General features: G+C 42.5%; 1 protein-coding gene and 1 long non-coding RNA gene across 6 annotated transcripts in view; one reads left to right on the forward strand and one right to left on the reverse strand.

Annotated features, from left to right (window-relative positions):
- The window catches only part of LOC111555464, a 128393-nt gene that overhangs the window by 91159 nt on the left and 11233 nt on the right, over nt 1-26001 (forward strand). The window lies entirely within an intron of this gene.
- Nucleotides 1-26001, reverse strand: part of MYRIP (myosin VIIA and Rab interacting protein) — a 409112-nt gene that overhangs the window by 46859 nt on the left and 336252 nt on the right. For all 5 annotated transcript variants that reach the window (XM_023231569.2, XM_023231568.2, XM_023231570.1 and 2 more), the window contains 2 exons: nt 19969-20606; nt 2022-2261 (listed from right to left, as the gene is read on the reverse strand). In XM_023231569.2, the coding sequence (XP_023087337.1) occupies nt 2022-2261; nt 19969-20606 (878 nt within the window). The remainder of the gene's footprint in view (nt 1-2021; nt 2262-19968; nt 20607-26001) is intronic.

A 26001-nucleotide genomic window follows, 5' to 3' on the forward strand; every position in this document is an offset into this window, starting at 1 on the left:
CCACCTTGGCCTCCCAAAGTGCTGGGATTACAGGCATGAGCCACCATTCCCAGCCATTTATATATATATGGCTATATGAATTTTTACATGCACAAGAATATGTTTGAATATTTAATGCATTGATTCATGGTAGATTAGAGGCAAGACTTGAACTTTGAGAAGCTGACACATTTGGGAATCTGAATAAAGCCAACTCTCTTAATTTCCTGCCTAATTAGGGCCAGGGCAGGATGGAGGCGCTTGTCTAAGTCCCCAGGAAGTCCCCCCAGTAGCTCCTTCTTTCTCTGCTTACATTCTGCCCAGGGGAGAATAGCGTACATTGACGGCTGTGTCTCAAGGAGGTTGCTCCTTGCAGAATGATGAAGGGTGAGGTTACATGACTCAGCCTGGCATGCTACTGGTACAGTGAGAGTTTTTAGAGCCTTGGGACCATCAGGCAGCAAAGCCAGTAGGAGACAGGGTCATTGTAAGAAAGAATGTGATATTCTCCAGATACTATCTGGCTCTAAGCTCCAACATACAAATCTGACTGCAGTGCGGCATCAGTTCAAGTAACAGAGAGGATCAGAGCCCTTTACCATTTGCAACAGGTTGGAGTCCATATCCCAGTGAGGGGCTCCTCGTGGAGACCAAGCTCTACTCTCCACCTCACAGACAAGCTGGGAAAAGATTTATGGGTGAGGATTAGACGGTTATGGAGGGTGGGATGGGAAAAGTGAAAAACAGAGTTCAATTTGTTGGAGGGTTCAGGGGCTCAGCAGTAAGGGTCTTCAATTCCTCCTCCACAGGACCCCAGCTTGGCTGCTGAGCAGATGAAGGCAGCTCCTTCACCCATGCATGTGCATTAACAGCAACTTCTTAGTTTACACAGTATACACTTGGGACACAGAAAACACCTGGGAGGTTTCTCTCTAACAGAATCATCACTCTGAAGATCAAATCGAACCTTTGGCTCATTGTAAAGGAAGGGCCTGTGATTTAAGGCCAAGCAGGTTTGTGATGCAGCCTTAGCTCTGAAACTTACTAGTTGTGAGCCTTTCGTAAGGACCTCAATGACCCAGCTTCAGTTTCTTCTTCTGCAAAAATGGGCTGCTTCTTTTTCAACGGGTTATTTAAGGACCTAATGAACATGTGTACAGGCACATGCACAGAGGAGACACAGAGGAGACACTCAACAAATGTTAGTGTGTTCCCTTCCATCGGAGGCTGGCAGGGATATTCTGACTCTAAAGTAGCAAGTCTAGCATAAACGTGCTTTGAGAAGCTGTAGAGGAAACCCCAATACTGGAGGACAGTGGGCAGAGCACTGACTACGGGGAGGGAGTGTGGGATTCTTTTATGCCAGAGGTTGGGTTTATCTTCTGTGGTTTTCAAACTGTGTCCTTTGGAACTCAGGGGCTACTGGGGGTAGGAAAAGGGGAGGAGGATTGTGGTTCTGAAACTCAAGTGGTTAGAGCTTTGGAGACCCTAAGACGGGAATACTTTTTTTCTGTGTGAAATACTGGGATTCCATATAAAGATTGTTTGAAAAAGGATTGTGAGGCTAAAACAAACAAACCAAAATCTGAAAACTGCAGAGAGAAACAATCCAGAGGGCCGCGTTGAACACCAAGTCTCCATAGCATGGAGCAGAGCTTCATCATTGATTAAAAGAGGGGTTGGCTAGATGACCTCAATCCATGGACAAAATTCCTCAGGGAGAGGATGGAGCAGGAAATAACACTGATTTTTACCAGTGAGAGGGATAAGGGGCACTAAATCATAGACTCAAAGCCAAGGGGCTGTCTTGATGAAAGATAGTGGAAGGCAAGAGTTCTTGGGAAACTTCCATGGTGCTGTTTTCCTGATTGTACCACCCAGTGCAAGTTAAGATGGGTTCTCTTAGGCTCTCCTAAGTGCACAGAGTTGGGCATTTTAGAGAGAGCTCTTTGGGGACCCAGCACCTCTCTGCACCAATATAGAATCTCCAGCACCCCAGTGCAGAAGCTTGAGCTGTCTGCAGGTAGCTTCACAGCCCTTACCTTCTTCAGCTCGTCCTGGACGCTCTGGCTGTTGTCTTCAGAGGACAAACTTTCCTTCTGGTTCTCAGATTCTGTCTTGGGCTCAGACTCCTGATCCTCCCCTGAAGAAGTCTCCTTCTCACTCATTTTCATTGCTAACTCGTACAGCCTGTTTCTCCGTTTCTCCTCTGTGGTGTTTGTGGGAGTCCGGGGGTCCCGAGCCTCATTGCTGACGTCTGTCTCTGATAAATCATCCGACACCTAAATGAAAGCCAGAGTCATGAGATGAGGAGCCCTCTGCTACAGCCATGTTGCCTCTTGTTCCCAATAACCCCTGAGTAAAGGAACATAGGAACATATAGTCTAGGAAAGTAACAGCTTTCTTACCTGGTCTGTTTTCTCTTCAGATGGACTTTTAGTTTTTACCTTTACTTTCTCAAATGCATGAATTTGAGAAGGTAAGCCTCTTTACTCAGAAAAGTGTTTGAATTCAATTTTTTTTTTTTTTTCATTCACAGACTACTCTCTGAGCTCCCACCATGGGCAGCACTGTGCTGGTGCAAAGGATGCTTGGAGAACCTGACCAGCCCTTGCCTGGGTCAGCTCTGTAATGAAGGAGACACACTAAAACTTTCCATATTCACTTTCAAAAACTGATACCTAATAATTGTACATATTTATGGGATACATGTGATATCTGATACATGTCTACATTGTATAAAGATCAAATCAGGATAATTAAGATATCCATCACCTCAAACATTTATCATTTCTTTGTGTTGAGAACATTCCAAATATACAATAAATTATTATTTTTGGAGACAGGGTCTCACTGTGTTGCCCAGGCTGGAGTGCAGTAGCTATTCACAGACATAATCCCATGACTGATTAGCATGGGAGCTTGGAGCTGCTTTGTTTCCAATCTAGGCTAGTTCACCCCTCCTCAGGCAATCTGGTGGTCCCCCGCTCCTGGGAGATCACCATATTGATGCCAGACTTAGTGTGGACACCCAACCAGCACAGCACACTACAGCCCAGAGCTCCTAGGCTCAAGCAATACTCCTTGCCTTAGCCTTCCAAGTAGCTGGGACTACAGATACATGCCACCATGCCTGGCCCAAATATACAATAAATTATGTTAACTACAGTTCTCCTACTGTGTTATCGAACATTAGAACTCATTTCATCTATCTAACTGTATTTTTGTAACCAGTAACCAATAGGGTGGGAATGGAGAGGAAGAAGTGTTGGCTAATAAGTACTAACTTTTCATGGTGGTTGAGTGCAGAGAAAATGATGTGTGTGGCTGGGATGTGGTGAAGGGAAGGGATTCTCACAGCCCATAAATAAGCACTTGATGGGAGGGGTTGAGGATTAGGGAAAGCTTCCCTGCAGAAGGGACTCTGAATTGAGATTCAAAGTTAACAGTCACCCAGCTAAAAGGGAGAGAGGGAAGAACAATATTCTAGGCAAAGGGCCTAGATTTTGAGATGGTACAAGGACCTTGCACATATGTAAGGAATATTGTTTGACATTCCCTTAATGATTATATATCCTGTTCCAACTCTCCACTTGCTGAATATCTCCTAAACTCCTTCTGTGAGTAAAGCCTTTACTAGGCCTGGGGAACTCCAGGAAGACATAGAGAGTGTGACTCTTACTCTATTCTCGGCCTTCAGTTAGACAGATGTGTGTTGAAGGGTTCATATGTACATAACATGGCATACCATTGGGGTCACTGGACCCAATTTTACTTTTTGAGTTTCCTCTTGGAGTTGTTCTATCTATTTGTAGGGTTTGATATTTTATAACTTTTATTCTCTTAGAGGACTTCTGAAGAACGAGAAGAGAATTTACTTATTTTTTCAATAAAATGTAACTCATTACAATTACCATATGGGTTCACTGGACCTTTTTATAAATCTAAGATATATAATGGGATCTTTGTGATCTTATTTTTCCTATCTTTTGAAACATTTTGCTATTTCATCATCCAGGGAATTATTTTTCATCATTACTCACCAGTTATTCCAAATTATGCTAAAAAAAAGATGAAAAAATAAGTAGAATATTGAAATTGCCTAGAAGGATGATTCAGTAGTGTGACATAAATCATCACTATTTTGAATCTGTTTTAGCTTTCACTGCATACAATTGAAAATTCCAAAAACTGACAGAGAACAACATTTCACCATCATTAGATGACTCAGAAGATGAATCCAAAGAGGACAGCAGGTCTCTAGATTCTAACGATAATGGTGAAATTGGTTATATTATTGAAATCTCAGACTAAGAGTCTTCAGATGACAGTGTCCCAGGTGAATTTTCTCAAGCTCAAGAACTGATGAGTAAATGTTATCAACAATATTAATAAGGATGAAAAAGAAGTATGGTCTTTTCATCCAGTTACTCATTCAACAGGAAGGACTTCATCACAAAACATTTTGCAACAATAATCTGGATATCTTGTTTTTTAAAAAGACGTGTGATACGTTCTTTTATACTTTGTTTGTGTATCAATTTTACTTAAGAGAGTTTGTAATTGGATAAATTCTAAAGGCAGATGTCTATCCAAAGGTGATTAGAAGAAAACAGATGACATAGAAATGAAAATTATCACTGAATAATTAAGAGAAAAACATCTATTGGAAATGATTATTTTTTTTCTGGTCCCGAGTGAGAATCGATGAGGGAGGGACTCATGTGAAGTAACCTGTGCTCCTAGCAGCTTGAGAAGGGGAAATTCCTTTGCCTGGGATGTGGAGGTGGTCCACAGGAAGAATGACCTCTTAGCAGGTTCTCAAAATATGAGGAACATTTTAATACATTGTAATGGGACAGGCATTCTTGACGTAGAAGCAGCAGGACCAATGGGACCCAGGGCGCATGAAGCTGCTTGCATAGTTATAGGGATAAGGTTCAGAAGTGGAGAGAGTGGGGAGCTGGGTGGTAGGGAAAAATCAGGTCTGGGTCAGTCTGCAGCGGGTTAAACACCAGTCTAAGAAATAGGGCTTTAACTATCAAATAGATTTTCTGCTACCATTGTAGTATGCACTAAATTAGCCAGGAAATCAGCAACTGGTTACAGTTGTGACCAGTTGTGTGTTGAAGCGTTCATATGTACATAACATAGCATACCATCGGGGTCACTCAGCCCTGGTGACCGTCTCTTATCATCTCTACACATGGAGCTAGCTGTCAATTCATGTTAACTCTAGTTTACTTTTATTAATATTAAGCTTTGGCCTAATCATTGCTTGAATAAACAGACCATGAAAGACTAATTTACAAGGCTAAAATAGTTAACCCAAAAGAGGAAACCTGCTTAACATGTTTTGTCCACATTTCATGTCTATTTATCACAAGAAATTATGAAGAATTATTGTGATTCAGTCCACATCCAGCAAACACGTGTTGAGCACCCACTATGTGCTGAGCACTGTGCTTTACTGGGGCTCAAAGGTGGGAATAACACTGTTCCTGCCCTACTGGAGTTGACAGTGTGATGGAGAGAGGAACATTGAACCAGACAATTGTAACATACTGGGGAACAGAATAACCACATGTAAGGGTTTGAGGATACTCAGAGGAAGGGCCCTCATCTGGTTGGTTAAGGTGGATATTGTCAGGAAGGGAAATTAGAATAGATGATAACTGAGCAAACCTTAAAGAATGGGATCCTAAAGATTATCAAGACATACCTCAAGTTTTATTGGAGCAGCAAGAATCATAACGCTAAGTGATGGTTCTTGAGTTCACAGAAAGACGAATCGTATGCACACAGATCGGATGCCCAGATGAGATACCATAAGCATAACCGGAAGCATCATTATCAAAAGCCACAAGAACTTCAAAAATAACAGTATTATTTGCCCATCTAATATTCATCAAGTAGATTAACAAATATTTATATCTCCAGAGAAAAATAGGCATTTTTAGCCTGCAAAGTGTTCAGCAATCCCTGCCCTATGTTATAAACTCACACATATTTTCCCCCATGAGCTGATTTTAATTTTCATGATAGCTGAGACAGTAAATGCTAAGTTGGGATCTTGGCTGACATGGAGTCCATGGATGGGCCTCTGTGGACCCCTGATATTGTTCACAAACTTTGGTATGCATGCACACTTTTCTAGGATGAGCATTAGTAGTTTTCATCAGATTTCCACAGGGGTCCGTGCTCCCAAAAGGCTAAGAAATACCGATAAGAATACTTATCGATAAGAATACTTCCTAAGTAAGACAACAGTAGATGGGTACATGTTGGTTGAACATGTACCCCATTGGAAGCTTACAGTTGAATTCAGAGAAAGGAGCAGTAAGGAGGTTTGTGTTTAAAGCCAGCTGGGAACCAGAATTTAGAGAAAATAAGAGTGCTGCTGAGTCTTCAGCCAACAAAAATGCTCTTCTACTTAAAAGGGACCCTGATTATCACAACAATTTCACCCAAACACCAAACATACTCACTGTGTTGGACAGTGAGGGACTTAAGCAGATCACTGAGAAGATTATGAACTCAGTGGAGAATGCTGAGAAGCTTTTGCAGGGAGGGCGGTGGGGGTCGGGCAGAGGGTGGGTGGGAAAGAATGAAATTCCTTATGGGCAAGCTGGATAACTATGAGCAATGTCTGTATCTGGGCACAAAACATTTTAAGTAATCTGAAAATCAGAGTTGCTTGCCCACTGGTGTGGTGTCTCGAACTCTCCACCTTATAAAGCGGTATTTGTACGTATAATGGGACATTATTTTGAAAACAAGAAAGCAGTGCTTTTCATTTCCCATTAAAACTGCATTCCCTTGTGTCTTCATTTTCTTAGGCTAAACCATAAGCATTTTACCCCAGGGAAGGTGAATGTAGATCCAGAACCAAAAGATCATTGATCAGTTCACTCCGTTAGCTCTTTAGGGTAACAAAAGGCTCAAAAGACAGATTTTGTGAACACGGACAGAGGGTTTCTAGAGATGAATCTGTTGAAAAGCTAAATTTCACTTCTACTTCTATTGAAATCTAGAGAGAAGCAACCTTGCAGGATGCCTATGACCTCTGACCCCCCCCCCCCCCCCCTCTTATGATGATATGGGCAGCAGAATCAGAGTACAATCACCCCTGATGAGGAACTTCTCGGGGAGGCTGAAGGGGGCTCCAGGGTCCCTCCTGGCACCTGTGTGGCACAGAGGGCACCCAGAAGCAGAGTCATAGAAGATTGCTGGTGACACTGTAATAAGGTAGCTGTCCTGGGGTTGGACAGCCAGGGCCAGGTAGCTGACATGTGTGAGAGCCATGCTGGCGCCCGTGGAAGGGGTGCTGGCTTCTAATGGAACAGACAGGGAACAGACCACGGTTCCCAGGTCTTAGACATTGGCAGCAGATGCCAGAGAGGCAGAGAAATGACCTGATGAGCAGGGTCCCCATCACTGCAGAGTCCTGCAAGGACCCAGTGGACACTGTCTAGCTCTAAGATGCCCCGCAGCCACGAGGACCCTACAAGCTCCCCAATATGCTCTCCAAGACAGCAAAGGCAGAGAAAGTGGAGGGTTTGGAGGACTGATTATTTACCTAGGAAAGGCAGGTTTAAATGGAAAGAAAAGGGAAAATAATTCAAATCACAAGAGGCCAAGTTTTCTCTGAATTGGTTGATTTACATTCCTAGCTAGTCAGAATGGGGAGGCGAATGGGGAAGTTTAAAAAACAGAAAGTTGCCTCTTCCTTGCACACTTAAATGTAGTGTGTGGCCAGGCATGGTGGCTCACGTCTGTAATCCTAGCACTTTGGGAGGCTGAGGTGGGTGGATCATTTGAGGTCAGGAGTTTGAGGCCAGCCTGGCCAAAATGGTGAAACCCCGTCTGTACTAAAAATACAAAAATTAGCCGGATGTGCTTGCTTGAACCCAGGAGATGGAGGTTGCAGTGAGCTGAGATCATACCACTGCACTCCAGCCTGGGTGACAGAGTGAGACTCTGTCTCAAAAAAAAAAAAAAAAAACTATATATATGTGTGTGTGTGTGTGTGTGTGTGTGTATGGAACTTGGAGACCCTGGCTACACAGAAATGCATATCTTTAAACACTTAACAATGGAATACTCCTAAGATAAGTCAGTATAGTTTCTTAAACAAGAGACTTCTAATATGTTTTCAGTGGTGTGCAAGTTCTTTACAATAACCTTAAATTTTGCTTTTCATCTCATTGATCACTGAAAATAGAGGCATGTTCTGGATTACCCAGGCCTCGACCCCACGGCTGGGTGCTGCCATGTGTGTAAGATCTCCATTCTTGTATCTGCATTTATATTTAGGGTGGTGCCAACATTTTTCTTAAATTGACAGTATTTAAAATTTAATGCAAACTTTCTCAAACTGGAGGTCTTCTAAAAATTCTTGAGGAATTTATCGAATTCTTCACTTAAGAAACACGAGAATAGAAATAAATGGAGGAAGGCCAGGCATAGCAGCTCACACCTGTAATCCCAGCACTTTGGGAGGCTGAGGTGGGCAGATTACGAGGTCAGGAGATTGAGACCATCCTGGCCAGCATGGTGAAACCCTGTCTCTACTAAAAATACAAAAAAATTAGCTGGGTGTGGTGATATGCATCTGTAATCCCAGCTACTCGGGAGGCTGAGGCAGGAGAATCGCTTGAACCTGGGAGGTGAAGATTGCAGTGAGCCGAGATTGCGCCACTGCACGCCAGCCTGGCGACAGAGCAAGACTCAGTCTCTAAATAAATGAATAAATAAATAAATAAATAAATAAATAAATAAATGGAGGTGAGGTGATGGGGATTTGAGTGGTGGGGGAAGGAACCAGACATTTCTCACTGCTGAGCACACTATGTGGGTGCACGCTGTACAGGGCACTGTGCATGGAATGTCACACTCAAGAATCCCAGCAGTTCCCTCTGCATTGATGAGGACAAAGGCTGAGTGTGCTGTCCAAGGTCACACTAGTGGATAGCTGAGCTGAAGGTGACCTGACCCGGAAGGCCAAGCTCTTCTCTTACACCAAAACAAGACTGGATGCTCCAAATTAAACCGTGCCCACTAAAAGGAAAACAGCAGAGCCATGAAGCAGGGAGATAACCCAAGAGGAAAGGGGTTTAACTTCTTGTTTCACAAAAGGGAATACTTAAAGGAGTGAGAAGATAATTTTTCTAGAATTCTTTCTGGAGATGAATACCCTGAGATTTCCTTAGAATACTGTCTTTACCTCAGTAACCCCAGTGATCCCTGCACACTGAAATCTAGCCTACTGTAATTAAAAATTTTTTTTCTCCTATTTAGCCTCATTATCTTTCTCATAAAAAGCAACCCCAGTCTCAGAAAGTTTTTCATAGGGCTGTCTTTCACCTGCCAGGTTGTTTCAGGAGGCAAAGGGCAGGCAAGCTCTGGGCTTTCTTCACTTTTTAAAAAAGAGTCCAGATAAGGGATAATTTTCAACAGTCACATGTTGACTTTTGTTGAATATATCCTTGTGTCCTGGTGGCTCTCCTCATTCCTGTTGATGAAAGATACTGAACCTGACCTAAAAAACCAAGTTTCTGCAGCTTGCTTTTAGATTTTATTTTAGTAGACTTCAGAGAAAAGCTCCAGCTTACAGGTTAAACAACTCTAGGGCACTCAGTGTGGCAAATGTACATACTTTTCCTTGCCAATCCTTTGGCACAGCTATTCAGAGGCTGGAGACAAGTGGATGAGCCATGGGGCTGCTGGACTCTGCAGCTGATCTGTCTCTCCCAGAGGACTTAGAATGTTTCTGTCCCTGGTGTCTAAGGTAGAAGTTTTCCCACTTCCAATGCATTGCTGTTCACCTAAAACTAGTTTTATTCACATGCTGTGAATAAGGCATTTGTTTTCCTTATAATTGGTGTGATAGCAGCCAGACACATACACAAATATACACCCAGACCCTTGGTCAGCTTCACACAGTGGAAATGGAAAGACACCATCTGGAATCTTATAGAAATTAATATTACAACACATTTCCTATTGCCTCAAAGAGAGTCTCTCAAGGTTCTCTCATGGAGAACCCATCATGTGGAAGGAGCTACCTGGCTGGTGGAATTGCACAGAAGGTATGGGGACTAACTACCTGCTAATGAATTTGATGAAGGATGTTATGAAATCTTAGCACCAGGATGTCATCTGGAAAGCTTATTTTTTAGTTTTTATTATTACAGATCAGTTGCTTTGGTATATAGATTCCATGATTTCTGAGTCCTTCATATTATTACATTGATTTAAAAAACAAACAAGTCTGAATCTAATCTGGGGTACAACTCCCACTCTCGGAACCAAAACCTCCTGACTGTTGGTATCCGCCCCTCCTCTGTGTGTTTTTTTCATTGCCAATCTCCTATCCAATGGAATTAGACTATGCTATTTGTTGAAAGGGCAACCACTTATTCCCCAGAATTATGGCAATTCCATATAAAATATCTAGAAAATTGCTAGTCTGGGCTTTTCAGGTGAATGTTTACATGAGGAATGGGCAAATTTAACCCATTTATGCCTGAGGTGGCAAGTTTTTGACTTTTTGCAATCAGACCTTTGCGATGACCTTGAGCAGTCAGATAAAGAACTCCCACATGCTTAGCGTTCCAATAATGAAACATTACGCATAATTAAGACACAATTATTTTCATACTGGCCACAATTGGTCTGTCGCTTTGTGGAGAAATCTGTTAGGAATAAAGCAGCACTAGCAGTGGGTTTCACTTTCGATTTTTCTTTGACTCAGGATTGTGATAGGCATAGACTAAGTTATGTGATCCATGAATTTTGGTGGTGATTCAGAACCTGGGCCTTAATGCCAGTGTGAGAGTCAGGGTCAGCAGGAGGATTTCCTGGCAATCACATGATGACACGCAGGGCAGGAGTTGGGATGAAGGGACTGAGTGTGCTCTAGACCCCTTTCTCTGCATTGGCCTTGAATGACTTGTTATCCATTTGAATGAGTGGGGCTTGGGTCCCTGCCATATGGAATAGAGAACTCAACATTTTCTTTCATGGAACTGACATGGTTTTATTGCTACATACAAGTAAAAGCCATAGTTGATAGTTAGCCCTGCTATTTAATGTCTCCTAAAAGAAGGCCCCAAATAATTTAACCATTGCTACAATAAAGTGATCATTTTCAGTGGAGAATCCTTAATATCCAACAGACTCCTATTTAAAAATCCTATATAGAGAGGCTCCAGACAGGCTCCCAGTACTCCCCAAGACTGAATATAAAGCTCTGTTGCATTTATGCACATTTTTTTCCTTCCTAGAGAGAAGACCTAGAGCAGGCTTGTTCAACCCGTGCCCCATGTGGCCCAGGATGACTTTGCATTGAGCCCAATACAAATTCATAAACTTTCTCGAAACATTACCAATTTTTTTGCTCTTTTTCTTTTAGCTCATCAGCTATTGTTAGCATTAGTATATTATGTGTGACCCAAGACAACTCTTCTTCTTCCACTGTGGCCCAGGGAAGCCAAAAGATTGGATACCCTGACCTAGCGTACTCATTAGGTTCTTGAAAGGGCCTATGACAAAAAGAAAATGTAAGAAGCACTGTTTTCCAGCAAGTGTCTCATTTTCTAGACATGTTCTCTGCAACCAGTTTATCTTGGAGGGCACTCCTAGCAATTCTTGTGCTCCAGGGGAAATCAGTTGACAGACATGTGACTAAGATTTTTCTTCTGAGGGGTATTTGGTCACACCTGCTCTAAAGTCCTTCCAGGTTATTGTTTGTGCTTGCTTGCTGGGCTGCTGTGGACGTGGAGGTAAGCGGTGAGGAATGAGGGAACAACTGCGCCTCAGAGCAGCTCTGCTTTCAGCCATATTATGATTTGTCTTGTCTTTATTTTTATTTTTGTGGGAGATACAATCTTTGGTACAAGTGAAAGTGCACTCGCCTGCCTTCTCTTTAGATTTCATTTAAGGGAAGCCTCTATGCCTAAAAAGATTTGAAAATCAGGGTGGAGAATTGAAGGGCAGAGGGGAATTATTACCCTTTGGTCTGTGTACTGGAAATAATTCCAATACAGTCCTGGGTAGATTTTAAGGCCTTGCCTGCGGATATTCTCTTGGTACACTTCGGAGGCAGGTGAACCTTCTGGGAGCCCTAGTGTTCTCAGGGGATTGTCACTACTACCTCCAACTCAGCTTACTGCCAACATGCGTGGCCTCACAAGCACTTGTCGGAGAGCATCCCCTCAAATACAGAGCTCCACAACACTCACAAGACAGGGAGGGGAGCCATGGGGAGGCAGCCTTCCACTGCTCTCCACATCCACTCACTTAATCCTGGAGCAGCCCGGACAGCAGAGGTCAGTACATTTTGGCCCCTCATCAGCCTGACTTAATTGAACTTAATTGAACAGTGCCCGCTGTGATGTATTGGTCAACACTGAGTGACATTATGAGAAGCAGCCCCGAGTGTGAATCCATGGAAGCAGTTTGGAGCAGGGGCTGCTGTGGTCTCCATCCTCTCCACAAGGATCCACAGGATGAGTTTCTCTTGGATTTTAGCTCCGAGAGCAGCATCCTTTAAGGAATGGACTTATTATTCTACTAGAGCTTCCATGACTTGGGGAACTGCTCATGTCACCCTCCTTCTATTGTCTTCTAGAAACTCAGGGACAAATTTTTGGTATCTCTCGCCTAAGAGTCATTCCATCAATTTTGTAAATTATCATTACTCCTTGCTTCATCTTATCTTTTCTACTCTGGTTTTCCCTTTGTCCTCCTTTTCATTGTTATATTTTTATTGTATTTTCCCTTGTTCATATTTATGTAAGCCACTTTAAATTATTTCTGGAGCAAGGCATAAATCTATTAAATAAAGGAATATTTACAGATGATTAGTTATAAAGAACTGGTAGTTTCTCACTACGGCAAGACTCTTAACATATTTTCAAAGAATAATTAGAATCTAGAATGCTAGGCGGGAGAAAGTTTACTCCAAGAAAACAAGTTTTGCTAATGAGTATAACTAAAAATGAAACATTGGAGGAAATTAAAATAGCAGCCTCCTGTGATCCTGAAGTCTCAATCAACAAAAAATTAATCAGCAGGTTTCCATTTTAAAATGGTACCTGGCAGACATCTTTCACACAAAATTTCCACCAAAACTGTGTGGGAAGATATAGAAAAAGATGAAAACCCACAACACTAAAAAGCAATCAAAGTCCGTTTGTTGCCAGTAAATGAATGGGGAAATTTTTTATTAAATAGAAGGCTCACGAGTGCACTTGGAGATCCAGTTACTCTCTACCTTTTCTAAGTAGTCACAATAATTGTTGACCCTCCTCCCAGTATTCTCTCAACCTCTAATCTTGGTCCAGAAATATTAAGATAAATGCTCACCATAAAACAAAGCAAAACAAATACCAAACAAACAAAAACACAACAGTTGAGCCTTCTATTGTGGCAGTGGGACTTTTTAAGCATCCGAAGAGAAGCTCACTTCCAACTCCCCTCGGTGCTTCCCTGTTTTATAGCTACTTAGAAAATATATTTACCCTAAAATATTTAGGTGGGTAGGAGGAAGAACTAGCCATGGTACCATGTTGCATCCTGGGAGGTGTAGTCATAAAGTGTAAGCTCTGGGGTAGAGACTACAAAAACCATGCAAAGTGTGTGATAGTGTCTGTTATTTCTAATTCATTCATTCATTCATTCATTCATTCATTATCTATATATTCAATACTGTGGCTAGGTTCTTAGCCATCTGATCAGAGAAGCATAATGTGAGGCAGTAAGAGTAAGAAAAATCCCCTATCTTAAGCTAGCAGAGTGGAAATGATTTGAGGGCATTAGATATTGGCAAACAATGAGGGTGGGGATAGCATTATCCTCATTTAAGAACTGCTAACAGGAAAAGTTAATGTGGAACCCATGGAAAAATACTGCAGACAGAAGGAAACAAGTTAGCCTGAAGGCATCATGTGAATTTTACTAACAATCAGGACACAGTGTCTGGTAGCAGTTTTGCTTCTCATTAGAGAGTAATAATACAGGTTTTCAATTAAGAGGTGTAAAAAGCTATCAGAGTTCAGCACTTAGACTAACAGACTACAGGATAAGGTGAAATGGGAAGACAAAAGACTGCAGAAAAACTGAAAACACAGAAGCAGACATAGACTTGCATTTGAAGTCTAGACTTACAGAATTACACTTGCATTAATTCTGCAACAGCAGAATTAATATTCAAACGAGATGGGGTTTTAGTCCATCTATGTCCATCAGGGGGTTGGGTTTAGGAGGATAGAAGAGTGTGTTCAGCAGTTTATGTTATGGATTGCATAGAGCAGAGGTCCCCAACCCAGGGGTACTGGTACTGGCCATTGGCCTGTTAGGAACCAGGCTGCATAGCAAGAGGTGGGCAGCAGGTGAGCCAGCATTACCACTTGAGTTCTGCCTCCTGTCAGATCAGGGGTGGCATTAGATTCTCAGAGTAGTGCAAACTCTATTGCGAACTGCACATGTGAGGGACAAGAGTTGTGCTCTCGTTATGAGAATCCAACTAATGCCTGATAATCTGAGGTGGAACAGTTTCATCCTGAAACCATCCCTCACCTCCCGCGACCTGCCGCAATCCATAGAAAAACTGTCATCCACAAAACCGTTGGTGCCAAAAAGGTTGGGGACCCCTGGCATAGAGGCTCAGTGTGCAAAGGTATGTGTCAAGTGAGTGAGGCCAGGGATAAGGTAGAGAATGCGAGAAAGGACTCCTGCTTTCAGCTGGCTTCATCTGCTAATCCTGGCCCATGAGGTGAAGCATCTAGCAGGGAGTGAGATGACAGATGTACTTTTGCGTCTCCTAACATGAGTCCTTCACAAGCCTCTAAAAGGACAGGAATTAAGAAAACTACAGAACAATGAAGACAACAGTAATGGGAAATTAGAGAAATGAAGGGAAATGAATGTGAGCTTCAAGAGACAGGACCTTGTCTTGTTAATGCCCAGAACGATGCATACATACACATGCAGTTTTGTCTCCAAAAAACAGAGAACATGTGTTCCTTCCAAACACACATAAAACATTCACAAAAACTGACCATTTATTAAATCATAAATGCAGTCTCAACAAATTCCCAACATTAGCAATTATGTAAGCCATACTCATTATTCATAATGCATACTAAAAATTAGTGACAAAACCAAAACAAAATGCAAAAACAAATCAAAGTGTTATCCATCTCACTAACTTAATTTGATTAAAATGAAAATTACCTTGGAAATGATCCATTACTTGGAAAAGTTTGACAACGGGCACATTGCATATCAAAGCTAGTGGGGTGGAAACAAAACTGAATCTGAGGGAAAATTCATTAGCTATATTGGAAATATATATATTTCTATATATATCAGAATATATAGAAAAACGTGTGAAAACAAGAAAGTAAAAAGAAGACATTAATAAATATAAAAGTATATTTTTATATTTTATTATATATATTATTAATATGTTATATATTAATAAATATAAAAGTAGAAATTAATGGACTAGGAAGAAAAATAAAAAATCCCTGGGATTGATGAATGAAAGTAACAGCTGGTTCTTCAAAAACACCAGTAAAAAAATAAGACTGATAAGTTCAAGTAAGAAAAGATGGAATGATAGAGAATGAGAATGAGAGCAAGAGAGAGAAAAATATCTATAAACCAGAGGATGCCTAACTATAGTGCAGAGAATTTTTTTTAAAAACATGATGAGAATATTAGATATATATTGTATCAATACATTTTAAAATCTAGATTAAATAGATGATTGCCTATGAAAATGTAAATTACTAAAGTGGATTTAAGAAGAGTTACAAAATCTAAATGGTTTAACAACCAAAGAAGAAATCTATAAAGAAACTAAAAGATCTGCCCCTATAAAGATGCAGCAGGCCTAGATAGCTTAAAAGGTGAATTCTCCCAAACTTTCAGAAAATTATAATGTCATATAAAGTGTTCTAAAAATAACTAAGATAAGATAAATAAGATAAAACAGATAAGATAAAATAAGATAAGATAGAGATAAGATAAGATAAAATAAGATAAATAAGATAAAATAGAGAATCCCTGCCATGTTATTAGTATAACCTGATACCAAACTGAATGAGATAGCATCAAAATGGAAACCAGCAAATGGAATCCGGTTTTTATTAAAAAAATCATAATCAAGTAAAATTTATGCAACAAATGAAAAGATGATTCAAAATTGATAAATCTATTAATGTGATTTACAACATTAACAGATTATAGAAGAAAAAGCTGGCCAGGCACAGTGGCTCATGCCTGTAATCCCAGCACTTTGGGAGGCTGAGGTGGGAGGATTGCTTAAGCTCAGGAGTTCAAGACCAGCCTGGGCAACATGGCAAGACCCCATTTCTATAGAAAAATAAAAAGAAATTTTAGCTGGGCATGGTGATGAACTCCTATAGTCGCAGCTACTTGAGAGGCTGAGGCTGGAGGATCTCTTGAGCACAGAAGGTCAAGGTTACAGTGAGCTGCTGTGCTACTGCACTCCAGCATGGGTGACAGGGCAAAACACTGTCTCAAAAATAAAATAAAATGTAATAAAAAGAAAAAAGAAAAAGTCTATGATCATCTACTGCCAAAAAGCAGTCCCATTCCCAATTTAAATTGTTTAGTAAGTTAGGAATAGATAATTTCTCATTTTAATAGTACCTAATAAACTTAGAGCAAGCATGACACTTAATAGTGAAACACCAGAAGCAGGTCACTAAGGGTAGCAGCAAGACAAAGGCAAGGTGCCAGATGTCATTACTATGTCTCAGTGTAGCATAAGTTGTCACCAATGCAATAAAACAAGAAAGAGAAATAAGTATACATGACAGAAAGGAAAAGATAAGTGTCATTACTTGTTGATAATATGATTATCTATCTGGACTAGCTAAGATGATCACCCAAAAGACTACCAGAACTGAGAAGAGAATCCGTTAGGGAACTAAGTTATAAAATGTAAACATGAAATTAACAGTTTCTATACACCAGCAAGAAGCAATTAGAACATGTAATAAATCTCATTTACAATATCAACACAATGTATAAGATAATTAAAAATTACTTGACAAGAAACGTATGAGAGCTTTGAAAAAAATCTATAAAACTTCACTGTAAAGTAAATAAATGGGAATAAGTACTACATTCTTGATAGGAAAGGCTTAATATTACAGAGATATCAATTATTCTGAAGTAGATATATACATTTAATGTAATTCCAATCAAAACTTTTTAAAAAAGACTTTTTTGCAACTTGAGCAGATTTTAACAAATCATTTAAGTGAAGGACTGGGAAAAGCCCAAATGCTTTTAGAAAATGATATCATTTTCTAAAAATCCACACGGTGAAGAGAAGACCATCCAACAGATAGCATTATATATTATAAAGTTATTATAATTAAAATAAAATAGTATTTGTAAAGGAATAGGGCTTCTAGATCAATGGAACAAAATAGTAAAAAATAAAACAGGTTTATAGAAATAAAAGGTTAAAATATACTAAAGGGGCATCTGAAACCAGCAGATGATAGATTATTTAATAATAATTTTGTGATAAATGCTTAATTTGAAGTTTAGATCTTATCACATATCACCCAGAAGGATAAAGTACAGATGGCCTAAAGGGCTAAACTGAAAATAGAAAACTACAAAGGATTAGGAAAAAATTGGAAAAAAATCCTTATAACCTTGCAAATTTAAGATCTTAAGGCACCAAATACAAAAATAATAAAGGAAATAACTGATAATAACCAAAAATAACTGATAAATTATTATGAACAAAAATTTTTGTATGTAAAATATACTTAAGGCAAAAGTGACAGACAAGGAGAGAATAGTTTCACGTGTAAACATCAAAGAACTAAAATCTATTATACAGTTAGAAAATAAAACTAATTCCTAAAAATCAGTAAGAAAAAGACAAATAGTCCAATAAAATAACAGATAAAAATATAAATGTAAATTGCTTATCAAGGCTAGTGGGATGGACGAAAGAAGAAAAGTGCAAATAGCTTTAAACACAGGAAAAACTGCTCAATTTCAGTAGTAATTATGAAAATGTTAGCCAAAGGGAATTTTTTTTTTCACATAAAATTGGCAAAAATTTAGCAGACTGACAACACTATTGTTGACAACATGAGAGAACATACTCACACACTGTTATGGCTATGCAAATTGCTATGAAGTTTTGGGAGCTTACTTTGGCAAGTCTATTTTAAAATTAAAGACCCACATGTTACTGTTGCACCTTTAGTTCTTATTGTTTCAAAAAGTTCTGGGAAAAAGCTCAGTCCAGGAAAAACAAAAACTGGCTGGATCCCCGAGATGCCTGAGTTGGAGATGAGCTTGGTGAACTTTCCCATTACCATACTACAGGCCCCTCCCAGGGAGGAGCTTATTCCCCATTTTCTATACAGGCTACTATGTAGAATCATGAGGCAATACAGTGAGACCCTGCATTAAAATAATAATAATAATAATAATAATAATTAACCAAAAAAGCCTATTAGAGTTTTGATGTCTCTGGAAGTGCAGCACCATCCCCACCTAGTGGAGAGGAGTGGGTACTGCCACTAGCTCAAGGTCACTCCCCGGGAGGCAGAGGCAGTGCCTCTTCTCTATCAATGCCTTGCAGAGATTAGCAGTAGAAGACAAATTTCAAGCCACTTCAGAATAAATAGAAAGCTAATTGAGGTGGAGATGTGACATTTTACACCTGCAAGTGAATCATGCAGACAAACTCTCAAGAGTATCCCTTGAGGCAAGTCATTCCATGTTTCTGGATAACAGTCTCTACTTGAGCTAGATAATAGTGATTTACACTTGAACCAAACTTTTTACTTTTATTCTATGATCATAACAATCACATGAGACAGATTTTTAATGATCTTCTGTTTTACGGAGGAGAAAATGGGTGCTTGGACTAAATAAAAGACCTTTTCTAGGCAATATGTTAGCAGGTCAATCAGGGCTGATACCAAATTCTATGGCTTGAGGACCTGAGTCCTCAATTGTCTATATGTCTCAATATGCACTTTATGTCATAAAGTGCATCACTTTATGCACAGTGATGTGCAGGTCTTCACCAGAAGAGGTGGGGGCAAGGGCAAAGCACAATCAAAGGCACAAGGCTGGGAATGAGCAGGGTGTAGAGAATGTAAAGTTAGTCTGGTTGGGAGCCCATGAATTATCTGAAATTGTAAGTAAGACCATTTGTGCATGTGTGAGTGTGTGTGTCTATACAAGTGTATTTTTAAAGGGAGAAAATTCATGGCTTTAATCACATTTTTCTTGAACTAAACCATGTGGGAAGAACCACCGAGGATCCGGAGAAGGGGTCTGATGTGGACTGAAGAATCACAGAATATTGAAATAATGTTTACTGAGCCCTAGTGTCAATCTCAGACAGAGCTTAGCTCTTTATAAACATCTCTTTCACTTGTCACGAACACCCTTTGAGGTGGGTTCTAATATCATCTTCATTTTACAGATGAGGAAACTGAGAACTAGAGAGATGCCTTGTCCAAGGCCACACAGTTGGATCTGAACCCAGGCAGTCTGACTCTAGATCCCTCAACCCTAAACCCAAGGCCAGTGGCCCTCAAACTTGAGTGCACAGTGGAATCGCCAGGAGGGCTTATTATAACAGACACGGCTGGGTCCCATGCCCAGAATCTCCAGTTCGGCAGATTTCTAATGAGTTCCCTGGTGGTGCTGATGCTGCTGGTCTGGGGGCCACACTTCACAAACCACACTTTGAATTCTAGGTCATCATCTCCAAAGAGGACATGGAGTCCCAAAGAGTTGATGTGACCTGTCTAGAGTCACTCAGCTACTTAGCAGCAAAACCAAGACGAGAATCTGGGTCTGTGGATTCCAAACCCAGAACTCTATGCCACTTGTGCTTGGAGGAGGGCACATCTTACCTAAGAGAGTGTGTGTGCATTTGCACGTGTGCACTTCCATTACCTGATGCGTGTCTAGATCCCGGAGCTGGGTGCTAGGGGAAGATGGTTCTTTGCCTGGCTCTTCTGAGCCCAGTCGGGCTCTTCTCCACCTCCTGGCCCGCCGGTCTGTGGTGTGGGGGGCCTCCTCCGGCTCGCTGCTGTCTGAGGTCTCCCTGCTGGTCACCTGGGGGTTGAAGTTCACATCCAGTTCTCCCTGCAGGCGCATCTTCTCGGCTGCAGGGTTCCTGGGGGCCTTCCTCTGCAACCAGGACAGCCTGGCCTGGTGCCCAACTTCTCGGGAAGAGCCCGCGGAGGAAGTCTCCGAGTCAGAGCACATGGCCTCAGGGTTGGGGGAGATTGCGGAGGATGGGGAGGCAGCTATGGGGCCTTGGTCAGCGCTCTGGGCCTGTGTGGGCTGAGGCTGGGGGTTCCTGGGCAGGCCCCGGGACCTGGGACACAGCTTGCTCAAGGCTTCACTCCAGTCAAAGTCTTCCTCGCTATCGGAGCCCATCTCATCGTAGGCAGATGCCACACTGGAGGCCACCTCCAGGGCCTGAAATGTCCCGCTCTTAGGTTTGGCCAGTAGTCGGGTAGGGGGCGGAGCGCCGTCCTTCAGGGCCACCCAGTTCCCGTCGGGGCTCTGCAAAACTGGGGCCAGGTCTGTGGATGGAGAAGATAGAGAAAGCAGAGAGGGGCTGTTGTCACTTTAATGCAAGATGAGGTTGCTACTTGTTACCTCCCCAAGAGTGGCTTGTCAGGGTGTTGGAGAGCAGTTGCCTTTAGGAAGCCCGGGAGGACAAACCCAATTAGTGGGCAGAGTTCAAAGTTCCCCCAGGAATCCCCTGAAAGCTCAAAGGGTCCCAGTGCTTCACAGATGGAGAGAAACTTGGAGATCTGGCTCCTATTTCAGTCTACCTGGGTTGACGCCACCTCAGTCTCCTCAGCACTGCCATACTCCTGCCCCAGGCTTGTTTGGAAGGGGAGGGGAGAGGGCTGCAGTTGGGAGTACCAGCTTCTGGCTCTTTGACCTTTGGCTGCAATTTTGTCTCTTGGATCCTTAGTTTCCCCTCACTGATGGGAAACAATTCCACTACCTGCCCTGACATACCTCAGAGGTTAACGCATCTTCTCTTGGCTCTTTTATAGATCCTACTTCATAACAGGTTCCTGAGACAGGCACGTAGGTCTATTTTTAACTCAAGGAACATGCCTCACTCTGGAAAGGACTTGAGGCCAAAAAAACTTTGGTATTTCCAATCTCATTTTACAGATGAGGAAACGAAGAAGAGTGAAGTTAAGTAACTTGTTAAAGGTCACAGAGCTGCTAACTTGTAGAGTGAGGACGAAGTGCATCCTCTACCTGACTCCAAGGCAGCTCTGGGCTACAGACTGTGCCTCGGAAGCCCCTGGCCAGCTGCAAAGCACCATGCAAGGGCAGCTGGAACAGCTCTCAGGCTGTGACTATGGACTGGAGTGGTCTAAACTGGGCTCAGATCTGCCCAGAACATGGTCCCAAGGATTGATCTGCATGCTGGGGGTGGATTGGTAAAAGTTGTTTTGTCTTGTTTAAGGTGAACAGGAAAATGCTTTCTTCCCATGTGTCTGTGGGGTGGGAATAAAGTGACATGCTGCTCCTTTGGCTATGGGTATTTGGCCCAGGACTGAGGCCTCAGGCACAGCAGTTGCTAGTAGGAGCTGCCTTTTTTTTTTTTTTTGAGAGAGAACTCTTGTTGCCCAGGCTGCAGTGCAACGGCACAATCTCGGCTCACTGCAGCCTCCACCTCCCAAGTTCAAGCAATTCTCCTGCCTCAGCCTCCCAAGTAGCTGGGATTACAGGTGCACGCCACCACGCCTGGCTACTTTTGTATTTTTAGTAGAGATGGGGTTTCACCATGTTGGTCAGGCTGGTCTTGAACTCCTGACCTCAGGTGATGCACCCGCCTCAGCCTCCCAAAGTGCTGGGATTACAGGCATGAGCCACGGCGCCCAACCTTTTTTTTTTTTTTTTAAACCAGGACTGTTGCAGAGATGTCTGTGGGAAGTGATGAGGACCCCAGGGCTTTGAAGAAACCATTCCCCAGCTTGTGTGTGGACATCTGCTTCGGGGCTTAAGGCCTGCAGCAGCCACAGCCCTGATGTAGTAGGACTCTGAGGCAGGGTCTTACTTTATGCTACTTAAACACACAGGTTTTCTACCAGTTAAACTGCTACTGCTCCACATAATAAAATGAAAGTTATCAGTATTTCACAGCGCTGCCCACAGAGCATTGTACCTGCTAAGCCTGTTACAGAACCACAGCCTTAGGGGAATTCAGATGTTGGTAGAACATATGTTTTCGACAGCGACCCAGTTCCACTTCCACTGCCTGACTGCAGCAGGCAGGACATTGAGTTCTTTTTATTTTGAGAGTCAGGAAGTGGGGCTTTCTCTGACGAGGAGGATGCTGGACCCCGGCAGTGGGCTGATACAAGCAGGGGCCTCCAAGAAGCCTGAGACCACGCACCGGCCTTTCTCCTGCCGCTCCTGCCTTCAGTGTCCCTCTCCACCATTTCCACGTAGTAAAGCCCTAGTGACCCTACAACACCTCATCCCACTGGTGGGAGCGGCCTTTTTCTGGAGGGCATTCTCATCTCCCTGCTGGACTTGGCCTCTCTTCTCTGAGCACTCCTGGTGTGGGACCTGGCTGGCTCATTGCACGTTCTTCCATGTGTTCTAGCTGTCACACACCTGCTGAGCGTGAGGACAAAGTCCCTGAGGCAGGGCCTGGATCTCAGGCATCGCTTTATCCTTAGAAGAAGCCTAGCCTTCTCTGTCCCAGAGTCAGTTTGTGCAGTGGAAAGACCAGCGGCCTCGAAGCCAGAGGTCCAGGAGGAAGCCCCACTCAGCCACCTGGCAGCTGTGTGATCCTCTGTGCCTCGGTTCTCTGACTGGTGAGAAGGGCTTAGCTAACACCTCTCTGGGTTGTCAGAGGACTGCACAAGGGGATGCTCGTGAGTGTGTTACACATGCCTGCTCAGAGAGATTAATTCCTGATGGCTCCTTTACCCTTGTCTATAAATGAAGGAGGCTGCTTGAGTGTAGGGCAAAGAACAAGAGCTTTGGATTCAAGCAGACGCAGGGCTGATCCCCAGCTACTGAATTTACTAGCAGGTGACCTTGGTTAGAGAACACTTCTGGGCCTACTTCCTTGCCCAGCAGTGGGGTCAGTGTGACCCACCTTTGGCTATTACTAGAATTATTATGAGATAATGCATGTAAAGCATCAGTCCTAGTGCCTGCTATACTTAAGGCCCTGAGCTATTTTTAGCTTATATCTGTTGAATCCGATTTAGCAGTAGTACTTAACACCTGGTTATGAATTAACACCCATGCACTCCATATGTATGTATACAGAAAAGAGATATGTATCTGATAGTCACTATTCAGTATTACACATTAATATCTATACAGCAACACTATTTTCATTGACGGTGGAATTATTCAGAAGAGTGGCTCACTAGGGTTGTTATTACCATTTATTATTGGGCTCTACTTGTGGTGGTGGTAATAGCAGGTCTTTTGAGAAAAGTATTTCTCTTTTGCTGACATTCTCCTAATGCTGTGTCTGGGGATTGTCAGTCAAGTGGTAAGGGTTTCTCAGGAATGCTCAGGCTCTCAGTGGAGCTATGCATAGCTAGTAAGTAGTTATATTGATTTTTCCTGTAGCACGCTCTGTGGGTGCCCTACCCCAAACCTTGGCCCTCACCACTTCAGTGTGTGCCAGCTGGACTTCCAATTGCCAGCACTTGCAAGTCTTCACTTGAGGCTTGCTCTGGCTACTAGAGCCTGTGCTGCTTGCCCCAGAGGCAGGGTGGAAGTATCACCTCCTGGGAGCAGCCCTCAACCAATGAGTAGGGGAGCTGGTGGCTAAGGATCCCAGCTCTCTTGCTTGCCAAGCAGATGAGTCTTCTACACTGGCTCCCAGAGTCCCCAGTGGGGTCAAGCTCCAGCCACCCACAGTGGCCATCTGCTCAGTAACAAGTCATTTTATTGCCTGATTTTCTTTCCTTGTTTCACATTCCTACTCCCCTCCCTGTGTGTTTTCTGGGCTCACCTCACAAATAAACTATAGGTCTTCAGATTCTCATATTAGGGTCTGCTTCTGGTGGGAGTCAAATCAAGACACCCACATGATGCAAAGTGGACTCTGAGCATGGCTGTGGAGCACTCACTCTAAGAAGAAAGGAAAAGTTCTCTGGGCCTTCTAATCTGTCACTGAGGCTGCTCTCTGGACCATCTTTCAAGACTTGACTTATACATCACTCCTCAATTGCATATGCTTGGCCTTCCTTCCTTGAGGAGCTGGCTATTCTGTTCTCTGAGCTTTGCCAAAAAGCTTTCATTTCTTAACACTCAAAGTATATTATAGTTTATTTTCTTGGTCGTCTACTCCACCCCTTAATCCTGATCGTGAGCTCCTTGAGGACAGAGCCACGTCTTCTTCACTGCTATGCTCCCAGCCCCTGGCCAACATTGGGTCCCATCCTGGGCACATGAAGACTACTTGTTAATGAACACAGGCACCAAAGGCTGCAGGGGCGATGGGGCTCATTGAGCAGCTCTCAATGAACCCGGCTGTCTACAGCTTCTCCTGGGGCCCTGGGAGGAATCCAAAGAAGGAGACCCTTGATGGAGCCATTCAGGGTTGGCTCTAGGGTTGACCATATTGTAAATGTGGTCCCTGGGCTCCAATACCCACCAAATGGTGAGATGGCATTCGGCCCATTGCCAACTCCCCTTCTCCTGCTTTTTTATAACCCCAGGTTGCCTCATGCCTCCGTGGAAGCTAGAAGTTGACCAACTTTTACCTCAGCAAATTTTACTTCTTAGCAAAAACACAGACGGCTCCCTGAATACCCAACCATGTGAAAACTTTGCTGGTTTTTGAGCAGCATCATCAAAGCTGCACCTGCACTCCGATATCCCAGTCTCTCGGTCCATCAGGAACACCCCTTGGGGATCCTGTTCCCGCTTCCTCTTTCTCCAGATTCCTGCTCTTCCATTATTGTGCAGACAACTAACTGTCAGTGAGTGATCCCAGAGCAGTGACAATTCCCCGATCTTTATTTCCCCAACACTGAGCACACACAGCATATACAGTAGATGCCCAGTCAAGGTTTATAAAGTGAAAATGCATTTGGGGGAAACCCATTAACTGCTATAAGCACTGCCAAGACTGAAAGCAGAGTTACTGTGGTTTACCCAAACCACAGTGTCCCTAAGACTGACCCCAACTGGGCACTAACAGGAATCTGAATCAACCCTCCTCCTGAGGCATAAACACAACTGCTAAATATAGCTGAGTGGGCATTCACCTTCTAAGATGACCTCTACCTCCAGAACTCCTCCATTTGATGTTACTGCCCAACTGAGACTGAGCAATGCCTGTAGGAATAATGTGCTTCCTGCTAAACATTTCAGACATCCCTCAAGACCTCTGAGGCTGGCATGGACAGTTTAGCATGTCAAGGGCAAAAATTCTTCAGAAAACCAGAAGTTTTCCACCTAAGTCCTTTTTAAAAAATTTTAAATCTTTATTCTGAGAGATGCCTAGATTTTTGAGCAGAATGTGAAATATTTTTTTGGGTGTGTGATGTTGTGGAACTAAGTTTTCTGTTTATACACAATTGAAAAATTACCTATGGGTGCCTAATTTTACAGAAAATTATGTCCAAAATCATGTTTTGAAAACAGAATTCCTTTGCAAATTTATTATGAATGCCTATAATCCAGTTGGAAACTATTTTGTGAAACAGAGCATCTTGTAGTTGTTTTTATAATATCCTACACATTTATCACTTTGCAAGTCTGAATTTTGAAATGATGGTTTTTGTTTGTTTGTTTTTATGGTAGAGAGACATTTATAATGCAGTAGTTGAAAGCCTGCAAACTGGAGTCATGATGTTTGGATTTGAGGACCAGCTCTGCCTACGTTGGCTGTGGGGTCTTGAACAAGTCGCTTAACTTCCCTGTCCATCAATGTTCTTATCCGCAAAACAAAATAATGACAGTGTC

Source organism: Piliocolobus tephrosceles, chromosome 2 (assembly GCF_002776525.5).
Source record: "Piliocolobus tephrosceles isolate RC106 chromosome 2, ASM277652v3, whole genome shotgun sequence".
Lineage (NCBI taxonomy): Eukaryota > Metazoa > Chordata > Mammalia > Primates > Cercopithecidae > Piliocolobus > Piliocolobus tephrosceles.